General features: G+C 41.7%; 1 protein-coding gene across 1 annotated transcript; it reads right to left on the bottom strand.

Moving 5' to 3' along the window:
- Positions 1 to 1,402: 1,402 nt before the first annotated feature.
- EMC6 (ER membrane protein complex subunit 6) lies at positions 1,403 to 12,730 on the bottom strand. The gene is made up of 2 exons (XM_081338561.1): positions 12,576 to 12,730; positions 1,403 to 2,093 (listed from the first exon to the last, which is right to left on the bottom strand). Exon 2 carries the CDS (start codon positions 2,041 to 2,043, stop codon positions 1,711 to 1,713), a length of 333 nt encoding a protein of 110 aa, XP_081194687.1. The 5' UTR covers positions 2,044 to 2,093; positions 12,576 to 12,730; the 3' UTR covers positions 1,403 to 1,710.
- Between the last annotated feature and the right edge of the window lie 56 nt (positions 12,731 to 12,786).

Genomic DNA, 12,786 nt, shown 5'->3' with positions numbered 1-12,786 from the left:
AAGCAGATACCAAAAGAAGCCTCGTTTTAGGTGCCCAGAAAAAAATTGCTTTAGGCTAGAGATTTTTTTCTTGCGTGTCACCAGGTCTGAGAGTGAAATTCAATGAATTTTCACTGCCTTAATATCTTCGTCCAGAAATCCCTATGCAGAGAATACTAAATACACAGAAATATAGGAGGATTTCCTCCCCAAATCTCAAAAAAAAAGAAAAAAGAACGAATGAAAACTAAAACTGTGGCACATGAAACCGGGACTGTGATGTAACTATAGCCAGAGAACTTCTGCGAAGCAGTTAAAGGTGTTTTTTTAGTTAAAGGATAAAAAAAATTGTAAACAGAGGAAGAGGGATGCATGATTAGACAAAGTAAGAACATTTAACCCAACCTGAGTTCTTCTACTAAGGGGAAAAAAAATGTAAGACGATTGTAAAAAATAACACACAGAAGAACACACACGAGTGAGAGTATTGGTAGCTGAGGGTTGAATTGTAGGGGTCCTTGGCGCTCTCCGAGTTTGGCGGTTTTCTTGCAGACATTTCGTGACCCAACCAAGGAACATTATCAGTGTGACGGTGAGGATTGTTCCCTATTTATGTATATAACCATCAATATACATGTAGAGGTAAAGCACATTTAAGCAACGGATGGAAACTCATCAAGGAGAGAAGCAACCTGGAACTAAGGAGAAACTTCCTGGCAGTGAGAACAATTAACCAGTGGAACTCCTTGCCTCTAGAAGTTGTGGGTGCTCCAACACTGGAGGTTTTTAAGAAGAGACTGGACAGCCATTTGTCTGAAATGGTATAAGGTTTCCTACCTGAGCAGGGGGTTGGGCTAGATGACCTCCAAGGTCCCTTCCAACTTTATTATTATTATTGATCATCGCACAGCCAGCCAGATGTTCAGACTGGATTTGGCATTTTCTATGTGGATGTGGATGTTTGATGGTATTACAGATATTATTATTATAACTTTAGAGCTATCGTGGCATGAGAGTTAAAAGGATAATAGAGAGTAATAAATTATCTTTCCGATTCTTTTTCTTGAATCCAGTGCATGTAGGCTGCAGTCCTACATGCACTACTAGCCCAGGGGTCTCCAAACTTAGCAACTTTTTAAGATGTGTGGACTTCCAACTCCCAGAATTCCTCAGCCATGGCTGGCTCAGGAATTCTGGGAGCTGGAAGTCCACAAGTCTTATAGGTGCCAAGTTTGCAGAGCCCTGTACTACGTTGGGCGGCGATGAGAAATCTGGGTCTCCACGGGTCTTGAACTGATGGACATTGAACGTTAAGATCCAGCATCAATTGCCTTCCGCCACACTGGCTGGGTTGTGAACATGGAGACAGCTACAAATGGTTCCCCCCCCTCCCTCCCTCCCCTCAATAAAACTCCCACTGAACTCATTGCAAATGTTTACTTGGTAGTAAGTAGTAGCTCCAGGCCACATCCTCTGGATTGGAGGACAGGTGTTTTTTTACATGTCACTTTTAAAGGTTTTTTTTTGGGGGGGGGAAAGGGTGTTTCACATTCTGTTTAATTAGCAGGATTCTACAGGCTTGCGTTCCGACATAAGTTAGGGAGCGTGCGAAGAGGGCAAGCAGCGAACCAGGATCCTCAGCGTTAGGGCATCAGAGAGGAAGGATCTGTCTGGGGCCATGCTCCTCAGAGGTGTCCTGGCTATAGCTTCATCTTCTTCTTCCTCCTCCTTCTAGTAAACGTGCACCATGCCGTAGAGGAAAGTCCAGAAAAGAATATATGTGAATAAGCCTCCGATCAGCCCGCCGGTAAAGAGTGGCCGTCGGGATTTAAAGTACTTGCTCCATCGCCGCCCGGCTTTTAACACCAAAAGCAGCGAGAGCAAAACGGAGGCCAGGAAGTAAAAGATGAAGCCGCAGAGGCCATTGAGGCCGAGAATGCCGGCCGTGGCTCCCGACAGAGCCGAGACGGAGGTCCTGCAATAATCCAGGATGGCTGCGTTGCCCCGGACGGCTGCTTCGCTGATGAACTGGGGGCCTTCCCGTTTGGCCACTACGGCGGTCATGGCTTCGACTGGGTGGGGCAGCTGTCCTCCTCCTTCAGGACCGTGGCTTCCTGCGAGGAAAAACAGAACCGTTCACGGAATGCAGATGCGTTTCTCGGAAACCCAAGATACTACCGTCCCTTCAACCGAGCCAGGCAGAACAAACGAGAAACAGATTTTATTCATCTTTACCAAAGAGGTCAAGGCGGCAAACATATCCAAAACATTTTTTTTTCTATTTTCCCCCTCAACTGTCACTCCCGAGAGACAGGTTGGTCTAAGCCAGGGCTTTTCAACCTTTTCACCCACTGTGCCCCTTTTAGGATAGGGCAACATCCGACGACCACCAGTCGCCTAGCAAGGGGTCAAAAACTTGATGACCCCCCCCCCCAAAAAAAGAAAAAAGTGATGAAGCACAGGTAGTCCTCGACTTACAACAGTTCGCTTAGTGACTGCTCAAAGTTACAATGGCCCTGAAAAAAGCGCCCCCCGAGCCACAGCCGAGCAAGACGCCTGCCTGCCTGCCCGCCCGGCGGCGCTCTTCCTCCTGTCCGAGGTTTTCATGGTTGGGAGCATTTCTCTTGAGGATTGGCAGCGGGGGTAGGGTGGGGTGGGTGTTTGGTTTTTATTCTCCCCCCGCATCTGCTGGGTGGTTGCAGCAGGTTTTGGCTACTTCACATGACCCTGGGACATTGTGACCGTCATAAACATGAATCAGTTGCCAAGCGTCTGAATGTAAATCACAAGACCCTGGAGATGCTGCAACATTCCAGCTGATCGGCGCTTCTTCTGGGCTCAGCAGAAGCGCCAGGATCAGTGCCGAGCTCCAGCCGGATCCTGGTGCTGATCCTGGCGCTTCCGCTCAGCCCCGACAGCCCTGCAGCTCCAGCCGTCTCTCGCTCAGGCTTGGGCGGTGCTGCCACCGGTTCAGCTCATTCCCCTCCCCCGCTACCACTTTCCTAGGATGGTCACGTACCACAAGTGCCAGGTGCCAATGTACCACAGGTGGTACCCGTACCACTGGTTGAAAAGCCCTGGTCTAACAGAGAGTGACTGGCCTGAGGTTACCCAGCTAGCATTCATGCTGTCTCAACGCCATCCAACTGGCATTCATGGTTAAGACAGGAGTAGAATTCTACCGTCTCCTGGTAATTGGCCAAAAGTCACCCAGCCAACTTTCATGCTTAAGGTGGGACTAGAACAGGGGTAGGTAAACCTTGGCTCTTTTATGACTTGTGGACTTCAACTCCCAGAATTCCTGAGCCAGCCATGCTGAGGGGAAAGGGAGAGGTTTCCATGCTGAGCCGTGCTGGCTCAGGAATTCTGGGAATTGAAGTCCACAAGTCATCAAAGGGCCATTGTTCCCCATACTGCTCAGGAATTCTGGGAGTTGAAGTCCACCGATCATAAAGGGGCCATTGTTCCCCATACTGCTCAGGAATTCTGGGAGTTGAAGTCCACAAGTCATCAAAGGGCCATTGTTCCCCATACTGCTCAGGAATTATGGGAGTCCACCGATCATAAAGGGGCCATAGTCCCCCCGATGCTGGCTCAGGAATTCTGGGAGTTGAAGTCCACAAGTCGTGAAGGGGCCATAGTCCCCCCCAAGCTGGCTCAGGAATTCTGGGAGTTGAAGTCCACAAGTCGTGAAGGGCCCATAGTCCCCCCCATGCTGGCTCAGGAATTCTGGGAGTTGAAGTCCATGAGTCATAAAAGAGCCAAGGTTGCCTACCCCTGGACTAGACCTTACAGGCTCCTAGTGATTGCGTAAAGGGCTTCCAGCCAGTTTCATGCCTACAGGACTAGAACTCACCATCTCCCATTTTCTAGCAGTTGCTTTAAGCACTAGACCCAACTAGCTCTCAAATTTATATGAAGCGTAGCCCTGTGGCAATTAACAAGCCACTTAGAAGAACTGACCCATGAAAGTAACATGAGCATTTGTGTTTGAAGTAACAGATGACCTTTTTTTGAAGCAGAAGAAAGCAAATAATTATAAATAAAATGGGAGGGAGAAGTAACAAGCACACGAGCTGCTTCAGGCTCAGTGAGAGACAAATTATAAATTTATTCAGTTTCTATAGCTGCCCATCTCTGGGCAGCTTGCAATTCTAAAACCATAAAAACAGCTAAAACAATGAAAAACATCCAAAGAATATGACCCACAAGCAAATAGTTGACATTACAGATTTAAACTTTGATTTCTTTATCGGTAGCTAAACATTTTATGGGGTTTTAAAGGGAACTGGATTTTTTTTATGGCCTTGAGCAGCTTGCAAAGTTCCTTTTCCATGGCACCCCGAACTATGGTTTTGTGCTGTGCTTCTATCCCAAAGCCAGTTTTAGAAGTTCGGGGCTGAGCCATTCTTTATAGCGTTGTTTTATCTATAATACTTAGAAAATCCTCTTCGTCTTAAACAAGAACAACAAAAACTGCTATAAGAAACCAGGACCTCTTCATAGAACTTTGTGAACAGATTAGATTGTGAACCGGGGAGAGAATGTCACTGTGAGCTAGCGCAAACAATTGTTCCCTTTTTTTTTGCAAAGCAATCTTCTATAGGCCAACAATATCCCCTTCCGCTGCAGAACAGTGAAAATGCTATACACATTTTGAACAGTTAACTAGCTCTGGCACTTAAACCTCCATCCTGACATTAGGCAGTGGGTAAAAATGAACCTTAGCAAATCTTAAGATTGCAAAAGCCACCAACTCATTGAAAATGTATCATCAAGTTGTAAGGGATGAAAATTCCAAAAAAAAAAAAGGGAGAAGAACCAACTTGAGGTCCTGGCTTGGAGCAATGGGAGTTATTTATTACACTTCTTGGCTGCTCATTTCACCAGAATGCCATCCCCGAGAAGCTTCCAGCGATTGGCTTACGTCAAAATGAAACTATAAAAATATCAGTACAGGAGAATATCCGTAGCTCAGGCTTGAAATGAGGGGGGCCTTGGTGCTCTCTGAGCTTGGTGGCTTTCTTGCAGACATTTCGTTACCCAACTAGGTAACATCATCAGTGCCAGAAGGGAAGGGGGTTTGTGAGAGGAGGAGGAGGAGGAGGAGGAGGAAGACTATGGGGTCCTTCATGCTCTCTAAGCTTGGTTTTCTTGCAGACATTTCATTACCCAACTAGGTAGCATCATCAGTGCCAGAAGGGAAGGGGGTTTGTGAGATGAGGAGGAGGAGGAAGAATATGGGGTCCTTCATGCTCTCTGAGCTTGGTGGCTTTCTTGCAGACATTTCATTACCCAACTAGGTAACATCATCAGTGCCAGAAGGGAAGGGGGTTTGTGAGAGGAGGAGGAGGAGGAGGAGGAGGAGGAGGAAGACTATGGGGTCCTTCATGCTCTCTAAGCTTGGTTTTCTTGCAGACATTTCATTACCCAACTAGGTAGCATCATCAGTGCCAGAAGGGAAGGGGTTTGTGAGATGAGGAGGAGGAGGAGGAGGAATATGGGGTCCTTCATGCTCTCTACGCTTGGTTTTCTTGCAGACATTTCATTACCCAACTAGGTAGCATCATCAGTGCCAGAAGGGAAGGGGGTTTGCCAAGAGGAGGAGGAGGAGGAGGAGGAGGAGGAGGAGGAGGAGGAGGAGGAGGAGGAGGAGGAGGAGGACTGTAGAGCTTTTGACGCTCTCTGAGCTGGGTCGCTTTCTTGCTGTTTCATTACCAAACTAGGTAACATCATCAGTGCTGAAAGGGAGTTTGCTCTGTATTTACATACAAGTACACAGGAAAAGCCACTCCCAATAAAGGGGAATATTTGTAGCTGAGGGTTGACATGAGGAGTCCTGAGTGTTCTCTGAGCTTGTTTTTCTTGCAGACGTTTCATGACCCAACTAGGTAACATCATCAGTGCTAATGTAAATGGGGTTTGCTCTCAATTTATATTCTAGTTCTAATTTATATTCTAATTGTGAGCAAGCCCCACTCCCTTGTACACCCGGTTACATTCCCTAGTTTGGTCATGAAACGTCTGCAAGAAAAACACTTAAGCTCAGAGAGGACCCCCATCAATATATGAATAATGTATAAAACCACATTGAAATACAAGTTAAAACTAAAGATGGGGAGGGAGGGAGGCCTAACACATCGGAAAGGCCGCAGAGGGAGGAACAGCCCCTGCCCTTCCCTGCCCCTCCAATCAATCCCAAAATTAACCAGAAGTGGTGCATGCTCCAACAATGGAGGTTTTTAAGAAGAGATTGGATGACCATTTGTCTGAAATGGTATAGGGTTTCCTGCCTGAGCAGGGGGTTGGACTAGATGACCTCCAAGGTACCTTCCAAATCTGTTATTCTGTTATTAACGCTGGAGGTTTTTAAGAAGAGACTGGACGGCCGTTTGTCTGTAATGGTATAGGATTTCCTGCCTAGACTAGATGACCTCCAGGTTCCCTTCCAACTTTTTTATTAGTGTTACTTTTTGCGACCTTATGACCATCAAAGTCAATGGGGATGCCAGATTATTATTATTATTTAAAACTTTTATTCATAAAACATGAAACTCAGTCAACCGAACACTCAAATTGACTGGCACTAATGGTTGACACGGGTTGCTGCCAGCGTCCTAGGTCTCAACCAGGTACCTCCTTAAAATGTAAGATGTTCCGAGCAGCGCAGTTTTTTTTTTGTAGCTTTGCTGGAGTTATTACAGGAAGCTGCCATTTGTATTTTGCAAAGTTTTGTTGCATAGTTCCCAGTGCCCCGATGAATGTTATTATTATTATTCTGACAGGCAGAAATTCAACAGGGCTGCTTCATGCTGACTTAATGCAAACTTTCAGGTCTTCCTTATACAGGTCGTCCACGACTTACAGCCGTTCATTTGGGTGACCGTTCAAAGTTACAAAGGCATTGGAAAAAGTGACGCGTGACAGGTTTTTCACATTCACAACCATGGCAGTATCGCCACGGTCATGTGATGGAAATTCTTTTTTTTTTTATTGAAAAGTTTTAAAATACATTTTAGAAACATAAACTCCTTTCCTCCCCCTCCCCCCCCACTTTCCCTCCCTCCCCCCCCCCCCTCGGACTTCCCAGAGCTGAATACAGGGTATTAACTTTTACCAACTTAAGCTAAAATATGCTAACTAAAAAAAACATTTTAAATTCTATCACACTTTAACTCCTCTTAAACATAACTAAATAACTAAACAATATTAACTAACTAATAATACATCATATAATACTAATACCTATTCATATGCTAAATGAAACTTTTTTAGTCCCATATTTATTCTGAATATAATCGATCCGTCTTCTCCATTCCAAAATATATCTCTGTTGCGATTGTTCTTTCAAATATGCTGAAATCTTTGCCATTTCCGCCAGGTTTGAAACTTTCAAAGTCCACTCTTCTATAGTAGGCAGTTCCTCCTTCTTCCAATATTGCGCTACCAAAAGTCTTGCTGCCGTAGTTAAATTCAACATCAATTTAGTATCTATCACAGTACAATCTGTAATAATACCCAACAGAAATGACTGTGGAGAAAACCTTATCTTTTTCTTAAATATCTTCTGCATATTCCACCAAATTTTAATCCAAAAAGCTTTAACTTTTTTACAAGTCCACCATATATGATAATACGTTGCATCATCACAACCACACCTCCAACATTTAGGCTGGTAATTCAGATACATACATGCTAATTTTTTAGGATCTAAATGCCGCCTATAAAACATTTTATAAAAATTCTCTCTTAAATTTTGTGCCTGTGTAAATTTTACATTTCTGACCCATATCTTTTCCCAGACATCCATCGCTATGGGCTCCTGAAAATTCTGGACCCATTTTATCATACAATCTTTAACAAGTTCCGTTTCTGAATCTATTTCTATCAGTGCATTATATATCCTCCTTAAATGCGCTCTACTTTGATCTCTTATTTGTTTAACCAAATTTTCATCGGTTGTCGAAATACCAACTTTCTGCTCTGCCTTCCATCTAGCTTGTAACTGCCCATACTGGAACCAAGTCCGCACTATTCTTTCTTCTTTTAAAATATTAAACGGCTTTAATTGCCATACATTCCTTTCCCTTCTAAGAATTTCTTTATATGTAGTCACATCGTGTTTAAATCCCACACTTATATTTTCTATTGCATGTTTAGGTATTGCCCAAATTGGTATAATTTAGCTTATATCGATATTTTTTCCAGACTCGCAACAGGGCATACCTTAATATATGTATCTTAAAAACATTATCCACCTTCTTATCATACAATAAATATGCATGCCAGCCAAATAATAAATCACATCCTTCAATATTCAATAATCTCCCTTGTGTTAGATTAAACCAATCACTAATTGATGATAAAGCAGCAGCCTCATAAATATAGTTTAAAATTGGGCATTTTAAGACCACCTCTTTCATGTACATCTTGCATTATCTTAAATTTTACTCTTGGTCTTTTCCCTGCCCAAACAAATTTATTACCTTTCTGCCATTCTTCCAAATTTGAATCTTTTTTCAGTATAGGTAACATTTGAAACAAAAATAAAAATTTTGGTAAAACATTCATTTTCACTGCTGCAATTTTTCCCAATAAAGATAACTGTATTTTTTCCAACTATCTCTTTTTGTATTTTTAACCATAACAATTCATAATTATTTTTATATAATTTCACATTTGAAGCTGAAAGATATACCCCCAAATATTTAGTCTTTTTAACTATTTCAAATCCCAAAGCATACAAGTAATTCAACAAAACAATGGCTTCAACAGAACAGAATACGCCTTCTGGAGTGGCCCAGTCAGAGTCCTGACCTCAACCCGATTGAAATGCTGTGGCGTGACCTTAAGAGAGCGATTCACACCAGACATCCCAAGAATATTGCTACACTGAAACAGTTTTGTGAAGAGGAGTGGTCCAAAATTACTCCAGATCGTTGTGCAGGTCTGATCTGCAACTACAGGAAACGTTTGGTTGAGGTTATTGCTGCCAAAGGAGGGTCAACCAGTTATTAAGTCCAAAGGTTCACATACTTTTTCCATCCTGCACTGTGAATGTTTCCATCTTATGTTCAATTAAAACATGACAACAGCTAATGTTTGTGTAGTATTATTTTAAGCAGACTGTGTTTTTCTATTGTGACTTACATGACGTTTAGAGCACATTTTATGGCCAATTCATGCAAAACACGTAATCCCAAAGGGTTCACATACTTTTTCTTGCAACTGTATTTTGCCAGTAGTGCTGTGGAACATCCAGGTGCTCTTTTGCAAACTTCAAATGTGGTGCAATATTTTTTTTGGACAGCAATGGCTTCCTCCGTGGTGTCCTCCCATGTACTTTATTCTTGTTTAATGTTTTCCTTATTGTAGATATGTCAACAAAAATGTTAGCATGTGCCAGAGATTTCTGTAGGTCTTTAGCTGACACTCTAGGATTCTTCTTTACCTCATTAAGCATTATGCGCTGTGCTCTTGCAGTCATTTTTACAGGACGACCACGCCTAGGGAGAGTAGCAGTAGTGCTAAACTTTCTCCATTTGTAGACAGTCTGTCTTACTGTGGACACATGAACATCAAGGCTTTTGGAGATACTTTTGTAACCGTTTCCAGCTTTATGCAAGTCAACAATTCTTGATCGTAGGTCTTCTGAGAGCTCTTTTCTGCGAGGCATGGTTCACATCAGACAGTGCTTCTTGAGACCAGTAAACCCAAAACAGGTGTGTGTTTTTAAAGCGCAGGACAGCTGTCAGCAACACATCCAATATCATCACACTGATTGGAGTCAAGGTTGGCTCACTCCTGGCTCCAATTAGCTCTTGGAGAAGTCTAGGGGTTCACATACTTTTTCCACCCTGCACTGTGAATGTTTACATGTTATGTTCAATTAAAACATGACAACAGCTAATGTTTGTGTAGTATTATTTTAAGCAAACTGTGTTTTTCTATTGTTGTGACTTACATGACGTTTAGAGCGCATTTTATGGCCACTTCATGCAAAACTCCACATAATCCCAAAGGGTTCACATACTTTTTCTTGCAACTGTACAACCGACTGAGTCGGTTGGTTTAATGTAATAACCAAGTCATCCGCAAATGCTCTCAATCTGTAATCTTGATCTTTTATTTTAATTCCCTTAATTTTATTTGAGTCACGTATCTTAATCAATATTTCCAGTGTTAAAACAAACAACAAAGGTGACAACGGACACCCCTGTCTTGTACCCTTTTCAATATTACATGCTTCTGTCAGACTACCATTAATTATTATTTGCACTGTTTGCTTCTGATATATTGCTCTAATAGGTTGTAAAAACTTATCCCCAAACTCCATCTTCTCTAATACTTTAAATAAAAATTGCCAATTCAATTGATCAAAGGCCTTTTCAGTATCCAAAAAGATCAGCGCTGCAGAGACCTGGTTATTTCTCTCCAAAAATTCCAATAAATCTACAATATGTCTCACATTATTTTTCATTTGTCTACCACTTATAAACCCTGTTTGGTCACTATGAATCATTTGCTGCATAACCTTCATTAATCTATTTGCTAAAATTTTAGCAAATATCTTATAATCAGTATTTAAAAGCAATATTGGTCTGTAATTTTTGGTTTGGGTAAGATCTTGATCTTCCTTTGGAATCAACGATATAAAAGCTGTTTTCCACAATGGAGGCACTTCTCCTCCAGATTGAATTGTTCTAAATAATTCTTTTAAAGGTTCCACCATTTCTAACTGTAAATTTTTATAATAAATGGCAGTCAAACCATCTGTTCCTGGTGCTTTACCCACTTTTAATTGTTTAATTGCTAAAATAATTTCTTCAGCATTTATCAATTGATTCATCCCTTCCCTTTGCTCTTGTGTAAGTACAGGGATATTCACTTCTTGTAAATATCTATCTATATCTAAACCTTGAGTTATATCCCTAGCATATAACTTAGAATAAAATTCAACAAAAGCCTTTTCAATATAATTTTGCTGAAACACCTCTTTTCCCTTATATTCTATCTTATCTATGTTACATGACCTTTGTTTTTTCCTTAACAAATAAGCTGACCACCTACCTGGCTTATTAGCATTGCAAAAAGTATTGTGTTTAACATACCGTAGGTTAGTTGCCACTTGATCTGCCATCAACATATTAAACTGACCTCTTAACAAAGTAATTGCTTCTTTCACCCTCTTATCAGATGGGTTCAAAATTAGAGCCTTCTCTTTCCTCTTAATTTCCTCCTCTAACTCTTTACGCTTATATTCCAATCTACGTCTATATTTATTATTCAAATATATTAACACTCCTCTCATATAGGCTTTACTTGCATCCCAAACCATTTCAATAGGGGTACCCTTATGCATATTTATATTAAAAAAAAATTTTCATCTGTTTTTTACATTCATCCACATTTTCTTGATATCTAAACAAATTTTCATTTAATCTCCAAGACCTCCTATCTTCCCTCTTCTTATCCAATTCCAACCATACTGGACTATGATCTGATAAAATTCTTGGACATATCTTAATCTTCGTAACCCTAGGAAAAAATATCATTAGTAGTTAATACAAAATCAATCCTAGAAAAAGATTGATGTCTATCAGAAAAAAAGGTAAAATCTTTTTCTTCCAAATTTCGTTCTCTCCAAACGTCTCTCAGTTCCAAATCATCTTTCATCTCAAAAAAAGATTTAGGCAATCTGGCATGATTTGGAGTACTTTTAAAAAGACCTTTTTTTATCTTTCTGTGTGTCCAGCACTCCATTCCAATCTCCCATCAAAATGCACGATTTATAATCCCATTGAATTATTTTGTTAAGTACAAGTTTATAAAATTCTCCTTGTTGTTGAGTAGGTGCATATAGTCCAACTAAAAGTATTTTCTTGCCTTCTATTAAAAGTTCAATTATAATATATCTTCCTTGTTTATCAGCTTCAATTAGATTAGCTGTTAAATTCTTCTTCACATAAATAACTACTCCATTTTTCTTATCTGGAGCAGACGCACTAAACTGTATACCCAGTCTGGAATTTATCAAATATTTTTGGTCTGATACGCGAATATGCATTTCCGGTAAGCACACAAGATCATTTTAAAATTGTTTCAAATACTGAAATACGTGATGGAAATTCAAGACACTTGGAAACTGGTTCATATTGATGAAGGTCACAGCGTCCTGGGATCATATGACCCCCTTTTGCAACCTTCCAACAAGCAATGGGGAAGCCAGATTCACTTAACAACCGTGTTAGTAACTTAACAACTGCAGGGATTCACTTAACAACTGGCATGAAAGGTCGTAAAACGGGGCAAAGCTCCCTTAACAAGTTTCTCACTCAGACACGTTGGGCTGGATTTGTGGTCGTACGTTGAGGACTACAGTAGCAGGAAATGCAAAGGGGACATTAAATCTTTGTTCTTAAGGCAGAGAAGGCCCCCTCTGCCCAAGCCGGACCCCCTTTCAGGCCCCTGTAATGACGTCAGACCCGTGGGAAAGTTCTCACTTAACGACCTCGATGCCGCCCCAATTTATAAAAATGAAAAGCCTCCTCTTTTTTTTTCTTTCCTTCCGCGTTTAAACCCCAAATTCCTCTTACCTCGCTCCGTAATTTTCTCCTCCCAGCTCTGGCCCAACCGGTTTCGCCTTCTCCGACCTCACCGTAAAAAGGCAGCCGGCGCCATCTTGAAACGGAAAGGATCCTGGGAGCGACGGCGTCCCACGCTCAGACGTCGCGGCCGTTCTCTCCGCGCGTCTTCCATAGAGTCTTGGCAACACCCCCCCCTCCCTCCCCTGCCCTCGATGGCCCT

This window comes from Vipera berus, assembly GCF_964194415.1.
Source record: "Vipera berus genome assembly, chromosome: 1".
NCBI lineage: Eukaryota > Metazoa > Chordata > Lepidosauria > Squamata > Viperidae > Vipera > Vipera berus.
This window is presented reverse-complemented; position numbering and strand designations above follow the sequence as displayed.

What these genes read in the sequence shown, in the direction of transcription:
- EMC6 (XM_081338561.1), bottom strand. Translation starts at nt 2,043, where the DNA reads ATGACCGCCGTAGTGGCCAAACGGGAAGGCCCCCAGTTCATCAGCGAA.